Source organism: Gymnogyps californianus, chromosome 3, assembly GCF_018139145.2.
Source record: "Gymnogyps californianus isolate 813 chromosome 3, ASM1813914v2, whole genome shotgun sequence".
In the NCBI taxonomy this organism is placed as follows: Eukaryota; Metazoa; Chordata; class Aves; order Accipitriformes; family Cathartidae; genus Gymnogyps; species Gymnogyps californianus.
This window is the reverse complement of record NC_059473.1, coordinates 35,626,892-35,645,047: the sequence shown is the minus strand read 5'-3', so window position 1 is coordinate 35,645,047 and position 18,156 is coordinate 35,626,892. Positions and strand designations below refer to the sequence as shown.

The following is an 18,156-nucleotide window of genomic DNA, read 5'->3' as shown; positions in this document are numbered from 1 at the left end:
CCAAGCTCTGGAAACTGCTCTCTGGGTCTGAATGTAGACTGTCAGCTCAAAGATCAGACTGAACCTGCAGACCAGAATCCATTGTTCACAGCAGCACTTGTGTCACTTTTGACTCGGAAGCTGACAACGGCTTAAAAAAAAGGGCAGATTATTTAACCAGGCAACTTTTGAGAAACGTTGTTTTTTAATGTGGGCAATTTTCACATTACTTGAACGCTGTAAAGGCTAGGCTTGTCAAAACCTCTGCAACAAAGCTGCTTGTGCTGTAAGCAGCCTCGGTGTTACTCATAAAATTCTGCCTACCCCATTTCAAGTATTTTGCTGGCTGTCCTTCTGTCTGATCTGTGTGCTGGCGAAGACCTCTACGTGCTGATCTACACTAGAATAGCATATTTGTTGGTTTTCTTGAAGCCCCAGCTCTGAGAGTCATGTGACAGTATCAGTTCTCCATTTCAGAAACTGAATTATGTGGGAACATGTAACATACCCCTTCACTGGAGCCCATAAGTTTTATAATTCTAGTGTCAGTATTTTGTGTGTTTGTGTGGGGAGGGAGGATTGGGGTTGATTGGACATACCCCAGATGGGAAGTCCTGGAAACATGAGTGAGAGGGAGTTTCTGTAGGATGCTGATATGGGCATTTGGAAGCATTTCCTTTTCATGTTGAATGGTGCTGCAGAGGTCAGAGGGCTGTGATGAAATTTCCTCTATGGCCCAAGTTATGCTGCCTGTGCCCTTTTGACCTAGGTGTACGCAAAGTGTAACACGGGAAGAGTTTCTTGTTTCTTTGTCCCCATAATTAATGATTTTATTCTGTGTTCCCTTGAGTAGCAGCTGCTGCCACAATTTAATCTTCCAGCCTAATCCGAGCCTTGAAACACGATCTTCCTTGCCTAGCTCCAGCAAGGGGCACTTGGCCGAGCAGTGAAACCTGCAGTGCTGGTGCGGGCTGAAGCCTTCACCAGAGGGTGCGCGGCTGGTGCCAGGCTCCCTGCAGATGGGCTCTAGCCCAGCCCTCTACCCTCCTGGGCAGAGGGAAGGCCTGGGGGACAGCAAACTGGGCTATGACCGACCTCCCCCCAGGGCCAGGCGAGCATCGTGGAGACCCTGCCCCTGCAAGGACGCAGAAAGCCCGCAAGCCGGGCGGGCAGCGGGGGCGAGGGGCTGCTGCCCCCTGCCGGCGCCCCCCCGCGCAGCTCCTGCCTGCTCCTGTCACCGGGCAGCTGCCGGTACCTGTCGGCATCTGCCCCACCGAGGCCGCGGAGTGAGGGAGGCTCTCGCTGCCAGGAGTGGTGGCACGTCTGTGACCTTTATAAAACTCTCATCGCGACAGCAGTACAAGCAATAGAAAGAACATCTCTTATACACATCTGAATAAATACAGCCTGCGCCCTTGCGGGCACAGCCGGGCGTGGGGGGAGGCAGGGCAGCGTGAGCTACACATGCAGCGACTGGACAATCACAAGCGGCCAACGGGGCGCGTGAGAACACAGAGACGTGTGTAGACATTCGCTCGGACCAGGCTCCGACACTCAGAGAGCCGAGGGAGGCATCAACAGGACGTGAAATGCGTGAGGAGACAGCTGGGGCAGCCCACCGGAGGCAGGGGGGCTGGCAGACACACGCTCCCCCAGCGGGCACGGCGCTCTTCTCGGCAGAAGCAGACAGGGTAGCCCAGCTACATTTCTGTTTCTGCTAAGAGGCTGTCACCGAGACCTGACGTCATCAGGACCATCTGGGAGCTGGAATCTGTGGCGAGAGAGGGAGAAAACCATGAGCCGTTTGGGCTGCCAGAGAGCGTGGGGCTGTACTCCAGATCCAGAGGTGAGGATGAGGAATTAGAGCGCCACAGGTAGCAAGCGAACTGCTGAGAGGATTGTGAGATTAAGTAGTAACTAGGTCTACTCTGGCCACCCAGCAGAACAGAATCAATGCCTGGGGAGAGGGGAAGGCAGAGACAGCAGCAAGAGCCCAGGGTAGGGATCTGCATTTGTTGTCTTGGCTGTCAAGAGGAACATTGGCTCTGAACCCTCCCCACATACACTTGCAGGTGATACTGGTTGTGCTGACCCAGCCATGCCCTTACCCAGCCCTGCACACACCTTTAAATCTGCACTCACCGAGTGTCTTTTCAGCTAGAGAGACAGTGTCCAGGTAGGACAGGGCTGGCAGGCTGCAAGCCAACCAAACCCACGTAGGGTGGTGGTGTTGCCTTCCCAAGAGCAGGGAACACAGCGAGCAAGCAGCCATTTTATGGCAGCAGAGGCCTGGAAATCCTGACTTGCTGTGCTGCATGAATGGAGGGTTTGTGCAGCCCTCCCCTGCCTGCCTCAGGAAGGTGAGGGCAGCTTGCTGGCTCTGCGATGGCATAGAGCGCCAGCCAGGAATGCTGTGACTCTCCCCACGCCAAGTGAATCAGCTGCAAGGAGGATGGGCACGCATAGCAAGTAAGAAACTCAGCAGGGTACCAGTTTCCCATCCAGAAGCCTTTTTAAACAGAAAAAAAATTGTTTTTTCCTGGATGTGAGGGAGGAGATCTTTAGTGGCCGTGTGCTTCAGATCCAGAGTCCTAGACATTCAAAACTGCTGCATGGGGTCTCTATTTTGGGGATCAGTTTCCAGAAAGTGGATCCAAAACTTGGCCAGTGCTGTCAGTAAAGGATTTTTATGGCTCTAGTAAATGAGGATCCAGATGTTTTGAGGCCCAGGGAGTGGTTGTGCTTGTCTGCTGCTAGTCTGATATGAGAATTGGGAGGGGGGAAGGACAACTAAAGGTAAAAAAAAAAAACAAACCCCAAACCAGCAGCATCACAAGGTAGGCATGACAATATACAATATCCTATATACAAACAATACACAACAGGCTACTGCTATCTCCATAATATATGTTTTTTTCTGTTACAAGCAACAGACAGGCTGTGGCACCTGGCTAACCCTTCACATGTTTGGGATGCAGAGATAGGAATAGCTGATGCTGTGCGGATTGCAGGGAGGTTCTGGAAGCAGTGAGGAATTACATGAGTTTTGGCTAGGATATCTGGCAAAGGCCCCCGAGATCTTTAATGCTCCTGCCCTTGAGTTTTAAGACTTTGCACAAAGATTTAATTCCTGCAGCATCAGGGAAAACACCTCTGAGGTACCCCTTCCACTCTTTGCAGCAGCCGCATTGTCCTTGGAGGCTGCCTTTCCAAGCGCAGCTCAGCCAAACGCTATTTAACATGAAGGTCGTGCCTGGAGGCTGTCTGGATTCCATTTCGCAGGGAGAAGGGACAGACCCCGTTTACCAACCCCACCACGAGAGACCAGTGGCACTGGAAACACCCCAGACACCCCAATTCCTGCCTGTCAGCCCCTGCCCGCAGCCCAGGTCCCAGAGCTCTTACTGTTCTGGCAGATCCAGGGGTTCTTCTCCCTGGCTGTGACTTCTCGAGCCTCCGTCTCCTCCTCTTCCTCACCCTCTGAGAGCAGGTCAGAGATCTGTTGCTGCAGCTCGGGACTAATGTTGTTCTCTGCCAGGATGAGTGTCCGTAGGGCTGTGGGGTAATTCTCTACCATGTCCAGCAAGGTCTGGGCAGAGAGCGAGATAAACAGGCTGACAAGCAGCACAAACAGCAGCGAGGCTGAGCAGAAAGAGCTTCAATGCTCTGTCTTTCTGCAAACTCCAGCCCTCCTCTTCTTACCTCTACCTTCCCTTGGCCTTGACCTCCCTTTGCCAGGCTTTCTGAGAGCCTGAGGACTTCCATCTTTCTGTGGGAAGAGCTGAGCCTGGACTTCCTGGCTCTGTCTAAAGAGGAAGGGACTGCTCTACACCCTGTTGCTGCCACATATCCAGGCTAGTCCCTTCTCACCACTGGGAGCTGGGGCTCTGAGAGGAGAGCCTGTAGCTACCGAGCCTTGGCCCCTACCTGTCCACAGAGCTTTAGCTCTGATCCTCAGTCACAAGTCCAACCCCTTACTTCTTCCAAGAAAACCGAACTACAAATAAAGCTGCATGTTTCTCCCTGCTGACTTGAGGGAGATCCAGGAGCCCTAGGTCAGAGCTATGGCTTACGAGCTTCTCCTGTGGCTGAATGCAACAGGCCAGGGAAAAGCAACAGCACCCCTGAGCGCAGGGAGGGAAGGGGGTGCATGTGGACTTGGGGAGGGGGATGGAGGCAGGTATAGGTCCTAGGGCCTCTACGGACAGCCAAGACCTACGCCCTTGAGACGTCAGTGATGCTGTGGAGTAACTGTAGGCTCTTATACCTGGGCTGACTGGTTGGTAAGTCCTGTTCCCTCCAAGTCCAGAACTTCGAGGGTTCGACTGGAGGCCACAGCGACAGCGAGCATCCCTGCTACCTGGTCACCTGTGGGAGAAGCAAACAGGGGCTGTCAGCAGTGCCTGCCTTCCCTCATGTAATACTACACGCCCTCATGGGCCTGGGGCTGACATGGAAACATCCTCTGAGTATTTCTGCCATCAGACAACCTCCAAATCTCAGTTGCCTTGGGGGAAAAAAAAAGTTGTTAACTGAGAAAAGAGACAAGGTAAAGGTGCACCATTTTGTGGTTACGGGAGCACTCACTGATTGTCAAGGGCAACATGAAGGAACACAGTGAAATTGTTTTTATTCCCCAAGGAACCATATCTTCCCAAATCTCCTTCCTACTCAAGGATGCAAGGGCCTTCAACAGTCCCTGTAACGCATCCCAGATGCAGAATAAGGAGCTGAATACCTCAGTCTAGGGGGAGGTTGGAGCCAGACAGAAGACTCTGCACCAGCTGACGGACTGTCTCCCTGGAAAGGGGGCAGACTTTTGGGGGTGGACGCAGCAGGAACAGGAGCATTAAAGATTGATGCTGGTGAAGAGACAAGACTCCAGTGTGTTCTGACATTCCCCGGCGAGTGCCAAGATACCGTACAACTGTGACACCTTCTCTTGGGAAAAAAAAAACAGGCTGCTGTCAGGTAACACCCTGGGGCCTTTCCTGCCCAAGAGGAGGTACCTGGTCAGACAGACGGGGCCTGGAGGGAGGCTCTGTTTCCAGACTTCCAGACAGGGTAAGGAGGGGAGCGCCCTGCTGATGCTCAGGGAGGCATGGCCCGGTCTCCTCCTCACCACCTTGCAGCAGAGCTGGAGAGAGTTGGTTTCTATGGCAACGAGTGCCAGGCTCTCCTCCTCCTCCTCCTCCCTGCTCCGCCGGGGAGGTGAAGGGAGGAGCGCGGGGACATACTGCATGTGCCAAGCCAGCATCGGTGCCCAGGGCTTCAGGAACAGGGGAGACGTGGAGGGTCAAACGCGACGACAAAGGCGGTGGAGCGGGCAAGGCACAACCTCCTTTCTGCACCTCCCCGCAGGGCACGTGGCCACCTCACACAAGCAGAGCAGCAAGGCTGGCTTTCCCTACAGCCGAAGGCACCTGGCAGGGTAAACTTGCTGCTGGGGATCAGAAGGCACCTATGCAAGAAACTGCCCCATCCTGCTGGTGATGCTCCACCGCCTTCCTAGAGCTTGGTCCCCAGCCACCCACCGGCGCAAATGGCACAAACGCTGAGAGGCAGGAGTGCAGCATCCCCTGCTCCTCCTCCCTGGCCCCCCAGCTTACCTAGGGGGTTGTAGTCCAGGTTCAGCACACGGAGCTGTGAGCTGTGAGCCACTGCAATGGCCAGGCGTCCCCAGCCTTTGCTTGTGACGCCTGGGTTGGCGCTCAGCGTTAGCTCTTTGAGGCCTGGAGAAGAGAGAGAAGCCAAACCAGAGCCTCAGGGTCACCAAAGCAGTCTCAGGGAAACTAGTTCAGCTAACCAGAACAGCTTTGAGTCGTGTCCCCTGTACTCTGATGGGCTAAAGGGTTTGGTTTGCTCTGACAACTGTCATCACATATTTCACTGATCAGTGAAATATTTCACTGCCTTCAGCAGCAGCCCTTCATTTGCCCATCCTGTGACCGCCCCATTTCTCTGCTGTCCCAACCCATGTCCTCCTTACCCTAAATAGCAAATGCAATGGAAACAAGTAAGGAGTGTGCGAGGCGACTGACCAGGAGGAGGAGGTGGCACAAGGTGACAAGTTGGAGAGCGGATAACGGGGACAGTAGGCTCTGAAGCCTGCACCTGGGAGGGGCAGCCAGCAGAGATAACAGCATCAGTGGCACTGTGAGCACACAGAGGAGAAGGTGCTGGGGAGAGGCGGAAAGCACTTTGAGAATTAGGAGAGAGTGGTGGTGTTACCTCAGCACGTGCCAGCTCTCAGCTTACCTGGCCCACTGGCCTCTGACCACCAAAGATCATCCCCTGCAAAGATCTGAGTCTTGGCCCTAAGGCTATGACCATGCAACTACACACTCACAGAGTGCACCCGCAAGCAGGAACAATTCCCAGGCACTGACAATAAAGCCAAGTGCTGAGGTGGGGGCACACCATGTATTTATCTACAGTCATTATCAACACACAAATGCAAAACAATACATTCAAAGTCCAAGCTGTCCCCTCCTCCAGTTTCAAATGCTCCTGTCATGAACCAGAAGCAACCTGTTGGTCCCTGAGCTCCAAACTGCCAGCAAGACAGATCAATAGCAGAAAGCCCATGCCTGCCAGAGGGAACCACTCCTCTATTGTGTAGCTTTTCCGCTTTACTTAAGTTGGGGAAAGAAACTCCTCAGCGCAGGCAAACTACAGAGCCTGCCTCCTCCAGGGCTGAGGATTTACTGCTGCATGCATCTGCTCTACGTGAAAGCTCCACGGGTCATTGTGCAGCCCACAGCCCCTGGTGCTTACCGGACTTGGCCCCGTCAGGCGGCAGGAGCCCACAGATAAGGTTGATGCCTTCATCACCCAGCATGCAGTCTCCTAGATCCAGAGCCACCAGCGAGGGGTGGATGGAGAGAGCAGGGTTGAGGAGGGCCAAGCCTGCATCTGTCAGGGGACTCCCATGGAGGCTGTGCAGGTAAAAGGGAAAATTACCATGGAGCCTTCCTCCTGGGGGCTGACTAACCTGATGGGGAGGGAGAAGCAGACGAAATGAGGAGGATGATAAATCCTAACCCCAGGTGGGGAAAAAGCGCTGGGAAGCCTCTGCTGTGAGGGTCAGCCGGCCGCTACGGTGGCCCTCCTCTCCCGGCCGGGACGAGGGGGTGCAGGGGATGTCAGTGGGACAGGGGCAGCCCCCACCACCGGGGCAACCAGGCTGGAGGGGCCGGGACTGAAAGCCAGGGCCGTGCCCAGCCGGCAGGGGCAGCGGTGGCTCCCTCCCAGCTGCGTGAAGGGCGAGGGGTTACCCTCCGCAACGTCAAGGGCATTTTTCCTCCGACAAGACTTAAAGTCAGGGGCTGGCCCGGAGCTGCGAGTTCCCCAAAGACCCGTCCCCGCCCGGGAGGGGACCAGGGGCACCCCCCGCAGCCCCCACCCCGCTGTACTCACAAGAGGGACTGGACGGAGCGGTTTGTCTTCAGGGCCTCGGCCAGCTGCTTGACGCGGTTGATGTTGGACACGATGCCCAGGTTGAGGTTGAGCTGGGCCAGGGAGCGGGACTCGGCCGCCCCCCGGCAGACGTGCCCGAAGTCCCGCTCGGAGAGCTGGCAGCCCCGCAGCGACAGCAGCCGCACCGAGTTCTCCCGCAGGCTCTCGCAGATATCCCGGATCTCCGCCCCCGACAGCGTCTCCCCGGAGATCTGGATGGACCCCGGCAGCATCTTCCCCCCTCTCGGGGAGCCGCCGCCCGCCGATCCCGTCGCGGCGGCTGGGCGCCGGGGGGGAGCCGCGCTGCGCGCTGCGGGCCGGGGCGGGCGCCAACGCCGCCGCCGCCGCCGCTGCTGCCGCCGCCGGGCAGTCCCGGCCCGGCCCACCACGGCCCCGGGGGCGTCACCGCGCAGCCTTACCGGCGGCCGCCGGGCCGCCCCGCTCCACCCGGCGGGGTCGCCGCCCCTCCGCGGACGGCGAGACCTAGGGGAGCCATCGGCGGGGGCTAATCCGGACCGGCGCCGGGCTCTGAGCCCGCGGGGCCGCGCCGCCCCGCTGCGCCAGCAGCGCCGGGCGGGGGCCGGGCAGCCCCGCCGCTTCCCGCCCCGCTACGCCCGCACCTGCCGGGCCGCCCCGCCTCCTCCCCGCCGCGGCTCCGGGCCCTCCTACCGCCCGGGGCGGGCCGCCACCGCCCGCCGCCCTCTCCCCGGCCCCCCGCCGGGCGGGGCCGCCTCCTCGCGGAAGGGGGCGGGCGTGGAGGGACCCCCCCCATCCCACTCCAGCTGCCCCCGCCGCCATGTCGGGCCCCGGCGCCACTCGAAGCCCGTGAGGGGCGACGCCGGCGCCCGCTGCCTCCTGTCTGCCGCCCTGAGGCGATGGCGGGGCCAAGGCCGGCGGCGGCTGCGTCCCCGGCGCTGAGGGGGCGCAGGAGGGGAGGGGAAGGTGGAAGAAGCCCCTGGGAAGGGCTCTCCCTGCCAGCCCTGCTCCTGCCTGGGGAAGGGGCCAAAGCCATTGGGCCATGGCGTACTCTGGGTGCCTCTTGGTCTGAGGAACAGCAGTCTTCCACCGGCTTCGGTGACATTTATGCTCAAACCTGCTACACCTCGAGCTTGGACCCACGGCTTGATGGCGAGGTCGGTGTGAACCGCTCCTCGTGGCCCAGGGCTCACGGAGCCGGTGCTCGGAGGCAGCTGGGGAAAGGTGAAGAGTTGGGGAAGTGCCGCAGGCTTCTTTGTCCCTGCAGCACACAGCCTGCACCCTCAGCCTGACCTGAGGTGTGAGGGGCATACCTCACCCCCTGCCAATTCGCAGGTATGGATGAAAGGGATTTGTCCCCTCTCTCCCCCCGTTGGGTACTTGGAGAGAAATAGGAAACAGGGCCCCTGCGTTTTCAACTCCACTGAGCTGAAAAAGGAAGCCAGTGATGTGGAAATTAGGTTAAGCCGCCTAAGTAGGCAGCTTTCTGCACCTAACTAATCTGCCTGCTGCATATAGCAGCGCTCAAGTGAATTCCAGTCCGGTGGGTAACTCTGGGACAAACTCAGGCTCCTCTGCTTGGTTTGCAGGCCAGGGTGGGAGAGAGAGGATGGAAAGTGAGGGGAAAAATAGGATGTGGAGGGGGACGTGAAGCAATTCTCCTCCACTGAACTGGAGGAGCAGGTCACCTGAGCGGAGGGCTTGCACATTAGGTCCTGAATGAGACAAGGGGAGCAGGAGATAAGAAGCTGGACTCAGATGTCAGCTTTAAGACTTTGGCTGCAGCATCTAACTTACAGCGTAGGTGTCACCATGCTCTTTGAGTTATCCATTGCTGTTCTCTAGAGCTACCTACACACCTCTCTGTTTCCCTGTTGCACAGGGGTGCATGGGCTTGATACTGTACCTGCAAGACACGCCAAGAACAGACCACTGGCCTGGCAACACATCCACACCGGGATGTGAGCAGCAGCTGTGAGCATCCAGCTGTGGTACAGGTGATGGCTTTCAAAAAAGGAGCGACTGATCTCTAAGGTTACATTAAATGGTCCAGGCGAGAACGGGATCCTACGTATTGCAGGGCTGCGAGGGGCAGAGGCTGGATGTCAGAGTGGTGGGCAGGGGGGTGACCAAGAAAATACCAGCTGCTGATCCCTACAGGTCGACTGGAAGACTGCACTCAGTCTCACCTCGCAATTACCTCCAGGCACTAATTAACCCATGCTTTGTTAAACAGGCTATTATTAGAGAGATGCTTGGAGGAGAGCCCCTGGGACATGTCCCACTTCAATTGACAGCAGCAGCCCCGAAGCATTGATGAAGATGCCCTAGTGCTGGCATCTTCACTGCCTGTTTTCAGGAGCAAGAGCACACTGAGGAGACAAGCATCCTACCTTGCCTTATGCTCAAATACGTTGGGAAAAGTGGCACAGGAGCTAATGGTTCAAAGCTTTGGCTCACTAAACCTAATTAAGGGCTATGCAGATGGGAATTTGGCAGTGGTATTTTGTGAAGAACTAGATATTGCTTCCTTGTCCTGTGCAGTTACCCAGCAGGTATGAGGAAGGTAGTTTATTGTTTACCTACTGGGGACACAAGGAATGAGAATTGACTCTCTAGACTGATGCCATTAAGAGCTAACACATAAACAGAGAAAAACAGTGGATGAGGAGCAGCTAGAGGGAGACTAGACGCAGGAAGGAAAACAAATGGGAGAAGAAACAGCCTACCTGTAACCCAAAACACAACCAAGGTGACAATTAGTGCAACAAGGATGGACTGTAAGAAGGGTTGGACTCCCAGATACTGCAGAGGAGAGGAGGAGGCCATAGATATTTTAATACACATTTTATCTTCCTCGTTCTAATCTGACATCTTTATTTCATATTTAATAAAAAGGGGCTTACACCGTTCTCACAGAGCTACCCTTCCTCAAAAGGGGGAGGTGATGGGGGGGAATTATTTCAGATTTGCTGCAAGGGAGGAGGGAGAAAATCATTGTAGATTTGCTGCAAGAGCCATGGCAGGAAACAAAGGCAGAGATAGTCTGGCATGATAGGGCTGTAAGGTTTGCCCTTATAACTAGAGGACTTGAGTAGCACTAAGATGCCCTCCCACAAGGACTTCACTAAGGCTGCGTGCTCAGCATGCTCCCTGGAACTGCAGCACGCATGCATTTCCCTGCAAAAGCACGTCCCTCTCTGTCAGCAAAAGGGGATGCTGAAGCTCTCAGCTGAGTACTGAATTTCTGGCAGTACAGAACAGTTCCGCTTCCAGCTGCTGCTGCACAGAGAATTAATCAATCGGGGCTGAAGAACTGGAGCAGAGCAAGCCCCACAGCTTCCGAAAGGGTGGTTGGTTGTCACCCTGGTCATCTGTCCCCAGCTGACATGACACACAAGCTGCCCAGGGCAAGCATGAAGAGTTTGCTCACTGCTCTCTCCTGTGCTTTGAGTGAAAACACAGGGCACAGCTTCATCCCTCTGATTTAGCTAAGTGGCTAGGTGCGGGAGGGGAGCACAGCTCTTCTCTGACAGCATCCATACATCAGCAGTGATAGAGTTTGGCACAGAATGATTTTTCTTCTTGGCTGGACTTATTCTAGTGACAATTGTCTCTTTCTCTTTTCTTTCCCCTCTGCCTGTGCTTGGAGGCTTTGCACCAAGAGAAACCGACCTGTTCCAGGCTGCCAGGGCAAAAAGTGCAAATTAGAAACCAACCTCCCGTGGAGTTATAAAGAGGGAAATACTAGAGTCACGCAGCATTACAAACTAACACTTCCATTTTGTCAAGTTTGAAAGTAATAGAAATTCTAGGAGCTTAAAGTGGTTCAATTGGTCCAAAAAATGTGGGGACTACTAGCCCAAATAATTAATTTGATTCCCCCAAATAACTTGCTCTGAGTGGTGTTCTTCAGCCCAAATAAGTTTCCAAAGGCAGGTGGGGGGAGAAGAGAGTAACAGAACATGTCTATTATGTACGTGTATGTTTGTTAGCAGATGAGCTTCTTGCTCTTGGAAGGGGAACAAATTACAAACGTGGGAATAAGCAAACAGTGGAAAGTAGATCTGTGACTGAAAATGCTCAAGTCCTACCCAGTGACATTTTTGTTTTAACTGAAGCAGATGACCAGCCTGATGACAGTAGCTGGTGCTATCTTCCTTGCTTTCATTGCACCTTGGCATTAGTCCAAATGCCACTACAGCTGCATCCTCTCCCACTAATATAAGCAAGGGACCAAAGAGTGCATTTCTGACATGCTGTCATCTGCCTTGTGCACAGCTAACTTGTAGGTACACCAAGAAAGGGAAACATCTTGGGTTTTTTCAGCCCAAGCTTAAGGGTGAACTCTGAGAGGTGGCTCCTCTCCCCGAATCATCCAGAGCTACAGGGAGAGAAAAGGTGAAAGCCAGTTACCAGCTAACAGCTTTCCACTCTTGGACCAGTACAAGTTAGATCAGTGAGGGAAGGCTACATCTGAACTACTCAATTGTGAGTTACTGCAGTGCAGGTAAGCCTAGGCTGGGCTGCTCTGCTTCCCCATCCTTACTGGAGCTTTCCTGCATCAGTACGCTGGAGATAAACGTGCCAACTCTATTACCATTGCACACTCCCCCATTTCTCCCTTTATTTAATGGAAACACTGGAGAAAAATTCGCCAGAGACTCTCAAGGCTCCAGGAGTCCTTTCAGAAATAAGGCCTAGACTCAGCTCGAAAAGCCAGACAGTACACAGCAGACTGCGTGTCTGGGCGAGCAGGATGCCGCTCCTGCTCAGAACAATGAGGTAAAAGTCCCATGGCTGGGAGACATGAGAGCAAGCTGCATGAGGCTGGGCTGAACTAGCCTCTTAATAGAAATATCCACAGAAGACCATGTGCAAACATGCTGCCCCTGCAGTCAGAACTTCTGTCCCACAGAGCAACATGGGCAGGAGGGTGATAAGAACAAAAGGTGCTGTGAAAGCATGGGGACAGATACATTTCTGACATACACAGGAGAAGGGACGGTGAGGTGAGATAGCAGCTTGGCCCAAGTCAAAAGAGAGGGATCAATCTGGAACATGACAAGGAAGAGCACGTGGTTAAACATCGTGCTGTTCCTGAAAATCTTCAGAGAAACTAAAGTTCCTGTGCCTCCTGGGCTACGGAAAAGGTGCCCAAGACAGGCCATGTATCACAGAACATTTGAAGTAGGACAGCAGAAAATTGCAAAGAATCCTGCTTTGAGTCTAGGACAGGACAGATAAAAGCGTAGAGACCCAACACCACTCTCCCATTACACAAGTAGGCTCAAACATAAGACATCACTCAGCACCAACATCAATTTAATTCTTCCCTCTTCAGGATAGGAACAGGGCAGATACCCCTGGGGTTACATGAGCAAGCGGAAAGAGGAGTAAGGGACAAACTGTGCCGGGAAATCCCAGCTAAACATGCAGGCAACAGAACCACTCTACTCAAGGCAGCCCAGACCTGGGTGGGGGAAGAGCGTAGTTCTTCTGAGTCACTGAGGTGCAGTCCACTCAGCTGCCGAAAACTCCAACCCAAAGGACAGGTCCAGGAAAACAAAACCAAGTCTTCTTCCTGCTGTTCTGTCCTGTTCCTAAGAGGCAGCAGGTTATTATGGCCCTATGCAGCCCCAAAAGTAGTGAAGGAAGCAAGTCCAAGTCTGTGAAACTACAGGGTCAATGCAATGGCTTTGGCTGTTGTGTTCAATACAACATTGGAAACCACTGGAATGTCTCGGGCAACTCTCTGAAAGGGCGGCATGTTGGGTCCTTCCAATGTGTCCAGGATACCTGCAGGGAAGAGAAAAAAGGGGACAGTGGCAAGAGTTAGTTCAGATGCAGACGGCACGTTTCTTCTTGCTTTTCTCTCTGGCCAGGTAGTGGTTGATGGTGGCAGCGCCCGGGACATGCGAAGCACCTGCAGGTGATGGGAGGAGACATCGAGCCCCAAAGACTGAACAGGAGTAAACACCTCCATCCAGAGACCACAGGGTACAGATCAGAGCTTGTCCTTGGGGCAGGGAAACGGCATGTTCCCAAGAGGAACACAGATCCTTTCACTTTGAGGGTGCCAGATCCAGGCCCCTGCCATTTGACCCGAATGTAGACACTGCCAGGGACACTGCTCTGCTGAGGCAGATTGATAAAATTCTCTCCCCACCTCATCCCAGCACAGATCCTGCTCTTAGACCAATTGTTTGCTTTCATCCTGAGATACGCTTGCAGACTTACATCAGGAGCTGCAGCTCGGGGTGCAATGTGGAATTTTTATCACTGCAATGCAAACATAGACCATGCTTGGCAGGAAACACGCATACCGATGCAAGTGTCTTCCAGTCCCTGTCAGTTATCCTCTCAAGACTGATAATCAGTTGTGGAGTGCCTCGAAGAAAATTGCTTGGAGTATATTTTATCCTATTTCATCTGCTGAAAAGTTGCAGATGTGGGCTCAGAACCTTCGCCATAAGAATGGATCCAGGAAAGAACAGCATTTACATCTAAAAGGTCTTGTAATGCTATGCTATAACCCCAAATTATGCAGATTTATCTGAAATATCATGAACAGGTCTGGCTGCCTAAACTCGTAAAGAGGCTTGCAGAATTGCATGTTTAGGGATCTGGAAACTCTAGTGATGGGGTGGGGGAAGACTTTTTTTTTTTTTTTTTTTTTAAAGGAGATTGAGACTTCGTTAGGAGAAAACAAAGAGAGACACAGAAAGGGGACCTGAACATGTATAGCCTGGTAAACAGCACCGACTGGGGAAGATGCAGCTTCTGCTATCTGTGTTGTACAACACAAGATAAAAAAGGCGTTACACAAAGAAGGAAAAAGACTTATGACACATTTCCTGATCAGAGAAAAGCAACCTGACTTCAGCAAGATTCAGGAAGGGACTGGACATCTGCATGCAAGAATAGTCAGTGCTGTTACACTTCACTTGTGGGGAAAGAATAAGTGTCCTCCCTCACAACTTAGATCTTAAGTACTAAAACTCAGCGCACAGAAACCACCCCATGTCTACCTGCTGCCCTACTTCGACAGCTTCTTCTAATTAAGCTAGTGCTGGTCATTCTTGGGTTGGAAACTGTCACAGATGCCCTCAGGTCAGATCCAAACTGTCCATCCTTTCTCTCAGAGAGAGCAAAAAGCAGCTCCTCTTCCCACAGATCTAGCAGGATATGTCTTCGTATCTCCCTTGCTTACCTTCTACCACCTTGTGATAAGCAAAGTGCAGATAGAGGAGGAAAAGCATATGCAGAGCAGCAAGGGTCCCACACAGGACGAGCCGCTGGGTATGTCCCACGGTGCGCGACACCAACACAGCAACCTAGGAGAGAGGTGTCGATTAGAGACAAGGTAGCTGCTACCTGAGCCTCTGGCATTGCAGTGAGGAGCCCACAGGAGGATGGGCCAAGTAGTGAGAGCCAGTGGAAACAATGCTCAGAGCCTTTTTTGCAGTTTGCACCAACAAATTCAGAGTAATCTGACTTGGTTTTATGTAGGTGAACCTTGCCCAGTCTCGCCAAGAGTGCAGGATGCTCCGGCACGACTCTCCACGGCAGCAAGGGCTGTAAGGGAGTAAACCTCCTGCAGCTGTTAGAATGGGTGAGGATATGAATGCAAGTGTCACCTCCATACCCCAGTGGCCAAATGACCCAGGAGCATCAGGCTGTTCTTCACAGCAGCCTGACTGGCTGTGAAATGAACTGCCAGGCCCAAGGAACAGAAAACAAACAACACGTCCCTCCCTTTTTTTGTCCCCAGAAGAGGAGGGGCCCCAGGCTGCCTGTCCCTTACCATTCGTAGTGTAGAGAGTCCACCAACACCCAACCAGAAGATATAGAAGAGGGAGTGGAAGTGGATATTATAGGTGACAAAGAGAGTGATGCAGTGACCAAAAAGACCGTAGCCCTGACAAAACAAAAAGGTCCATGTTAGAAGCGTCAGTCCCACACAAACGGCCGTTGATCAAGAGCATGAGCAGCCTATTCCTGCAATGCTTCACCAAGGCAAAGCTTCACAAACCACTCATTCAATGCCAAAGAGTCAACCAGCACAACAATTTTAACAGCAGCTCACACGCAGATAATCTGTCTGAAGGATTCACAGGGATGTCAGAGATTGCAACAACTTGGGAAACAGAGGAAAGAGCTTCTGATTCCAGAGAAATTGGAATCTCCTGGTTTTTTTACCACTAGGCTCTCAGATCAGGAAGTGCAAAGCAGGAGACCTGCACGAAGGGACTGCCTCTTTGTGCTATCACTGTGCTTGGGATGGGGCAGGTCAGAAAAGCATCCTGGAATTACAGGTTGTCCCAGTGCAGTTACCTGGGACCACCGATTTACAAGGAGTTTTCCCATGCTCTGGGAAGAGCTTGTGCTGGAACACCATGCAGCCAACCCGCATCGTGGGGCAGCTCCATCTGTACATACCAACAGTGACAGCATCTGCACCATTGTGATTTGGGCGTTGCACAGATATGCCAGGAAATAGATGAAAGATGAGACGCCCAACCAGTAACCGAAGCAGGTGCCAATGGCTGTGCCCATCAGTGTGCCTTCCCTCTGTGGAGACAGACTCAGGATGAGGAGGACTCAAAGAAGTGACCTGCCAGCACCCAAATTCCACCTCAGAGAGTCCCAGAGCCTTTCTAGGCATTATCAAATAGCTGGCTAGCAGCGTTCAGGGTGCTACATGACCTACACCCCAGCTCTCCCAGCAGCAGAGCATCAAGACTTTCTGATGCATCCTTCCTCCCATCCCCAAACCAACAGGTTCTTCCTCAAATCAACCTGCTTTTCAGCAAGATGCTATTCAGTCACAGAAGAGGTTTCCTCTCCATTTCTAGTGTCATTATAGCAATCCAGAGCCCAGTCAAACCACAACTTATCACTGAGACTCGACGTACAATGATGGTGTCCGAGGTCTTCATCCCATGCAAAAGGATGGCCACCAGTGTGAAAACCAGCATGAGGGGTCCATACAGCTCACCTGCAATCTTCTACAGGAGGAGACAGATCAGGGAAGGTTTGGTTAGTGCTCCTGAATACCAGGCTCCCCACCCCAAGCAACGTGAGAAGTGCCTTGGATGAAGTTTATCACCTAGCTGCCTGAGAAGTAACAGCAAGGCCACTGCTGACGGGAGCCAGGCAGAACAGGTTGTGTGATGAGGAGTCTGGGATGTGTGAAGTCTAGAGGTCTAGAACTGTACCAGCACTAAAGGTAGCACACTGAGGTTTGGAACAACCCCAGGAAAGGGTTTACCAACATTTGCAGGGAGATGAACACCTAACAAACTCAGGTCCTTAGTAACATGGACTACTTTAGTTTTACAAGGCGTCTGTGGGACATTCACTTGGCCATGGAGTCTGATTCAGCAAAAGGGAACTCACCTGTGGGAAACTAATCATCTTCACAGGAATCATGGACTCCAGCAGTCTGCATCACAGCAAAGCAGGGAATAACATCAGGAGCAGGAAGGAGAACAGGATGGTTAACAAAATGCTTCAAAAGTAAAAGATCCCATACACCCATTACCAGTGTTTTCTGCTGTGGTCACAGGCCTTGGGGGACAGAGATTCCTTCTACAGGGTCACATAAGGTAACTACAGGAGAAAAACCTTACTGTCACTGGGGGGGATTCAATGAAAAAGTTTAGGGATCTACTCAGGGATGAGAGATCATTGACAGAACAGTACGAAAGAAAGGCACTTTTCTTCATCCAGCCTCACAAAACTTTGCCTTTTTGGACACAGCTGTGTTGCAAACCCAACAGAAGCCACATAATGCAGCTGAGTACTAAAAGGCTGAAGATGCCCCAAAGCCCTTTCTCCTGCCCTGAGCAGCAATGCTGGGTGACAGGGCTGCCAGCCCACCTGGGGGACCTCATTAAGGAGAGCGGGACAAAACAGAGCGTGTTTCCCCATATCTGAGCCTTCCTGCAAGGCTGGCTGCCCCCCCAAAGCGAGCAAGCTGGAGTGGGCTGCCAGCCTCCCGCTGGCAAGAAGCTGCTGGCCCCCCGGTGGAGATGGCCCAGGCCGAGCCCTGCCCACCTGGCTCGCACTTGGACGGGCTCCACATCGAAGTAGGGCCGGAGGATGTCGATGTTGGCGTAGAGGCTGAAGGCCCTGGAAGCTTGCCTCTTTCCCACCTGCCACATCTGCGGAGAGAAGGGAGCTGACAGCGGCCGGCCGGCCGGGCAGACGGGCCCCCCCGGGGCTGGGGGCGGCAGGGGGCCGCGCTCACCTGGTCAGCCACTTGCCGGCCCAGCTGCCCCCGCAGCCCCTTCATGCCCAGGAATTCCCCGTCCTCCTCCTCGGCGGCCCCCGCCTCGCCCTCCGCCTCCTCCTCCTCCTCCTCCTTCATGCGCTGGTGCATCTCCCCCATGTCCTCGAAGCTGGAGCCCGACGTGTCGTCCATGTTCTCCATGTCGATGACGGCGGAGCCGCCACCCTGCGCCGGGGCAGACAGCGTCAGCGCCCGCTCGGCTCGGTCCCGCCGCACCGCCGCCGCCGCCAACCCCGGCCCGGCCCCACCTGCATGTTGTCCTCGAAGCCGCCCCAGTCGGCGACGGTACCGCTCCTGCCGCCGCCCGCCGCCGCGGCGGCCGCCGCCGCCCCCGGCACGGACATGGTACCCGGCCCGGCCCGCGCCGCGCTGGCTGCTGCCGCTCACCAGCAGCGGAGCACCCGGATGTGACGTTGAGGTGGAGGGACACCCCCTCCCCCCTCCAC

At 54.1% G+C, this 18,156-nt stretch overlaps 2 protein-coding genes across 4 annotated transcripts; both read right to left on the bottom strand.

Moving 5' to 3' along the window:
- Positions 1–1,301: 1,301 nt before the first annotated feature.
- LRRC73 (leucine rich repeat containing 73) lies at positions 1,302–7,682 on the bottom strand. 3 transcript variants are annotated; one of them, XM_050894687.1, is made up of 6 exons: positions 7,399–7,682; positions 6,757–6,917; positions 5,589–5,711; positions 4,247–4,347; positions 3,379–3,568; positions 1,302–1,750 (listed from the first exon to the last, which is right to left on the bottom strand). In XM_050894687.1, the coding sequence occupies exons 1-6, from the start codon at positions 7,668–7,670 to the stop codon at positions 1,680–1,682; spliced, it is 918 nt and encodes a 305-aa protein (XP_050750644.1). In that variant the 5' UTR covers positions 7,671–7,682; the 3' UTR covers positions 1,302–1,679. The 3 variants fall into 3 exon arrangements, with proteins under 3 accessions (XP_050750644.1, XP_050750643.1, XP_050750645.1); XM_050894686.1 differs by having other exon boundaries at positions 3,385–3,568; XM_050894688.1 differs by lacking the exon at positions 5,589–5,711 and having other exon boundaries at positions 3,385–3,568.
- Positions 7,683–12,721: 5,039 nt separating this feature from the next.
- On the bottom strand, positions 12,722–18,028 carry YIPF3 (Yip1 domain family member 3). Its single transcript, XM_050893834.1, has 9 exons — positions 17,959–18,028; positions 17,669–17,875; positions 17,476–17,582; positions 16,816–16,861; positions 16,332–16,424; positions 15,856–15,987; positions 15,221–15,334; positions 14,627–14,750; positions 12,722–13,212 (listed from the first exon to the last, which is right to left on the bottom strand). The coding sequence occupies exons 1-9, from the start codon at positions 17,962–17,964 to the stop codon at positions 13,091–13,093; spliced, it is 951 nt and encodes a 316-aa protein (XP_050749791.1). The 5' UTR covers positions 17,965–18,028; the 3' UTR covers positions 12,722–13,090.
- Between the last annotated feature and the right edge of the window lie 128 nt (positions 18,029–18,156).

Bases quoted from the DNA above. Each gene is read 5' to 3' on its own strand.
- LRRC73 (XM_050894687.1), bottom strand. From the start codon at position 7,670: ATGCTGCCGGGGTCCATCCAGATCTCCGGGGAGACGCTGTCGGGGGCG. The intron at 4,348-5,588 runs GTAAGCTGGGGG...CTTCTCCCACAG, and splicing joins CCTGGACTACAACCCCCTAG to GTGACCAGGTAGCAGGGATG. The intron at 3,569-4,246 runs GTATAAGAGCCT...CTCTCTGCCCAG, and splicing joins TTACCAACCAGTCAGCCCAG to ACCTTGCTGGACATGGTAGA.
- YIPF3 (XM_050893834.1), bottom strand. The intron at 15,988-16,331 runs GTACGTCGAGTC...CTGTCTCCACAG, and splicing joins AGACCTCGGACACCATCATT to AGGGAAGGCACACTGATGGG. The intron at 15,335-15,855 runs GTATGTACAGAT...TTGTTTTGTCAG, and splicing joins TGCAGATGCTGTCACTGTTG to GGCTACGGTCTTTTTGGTCA.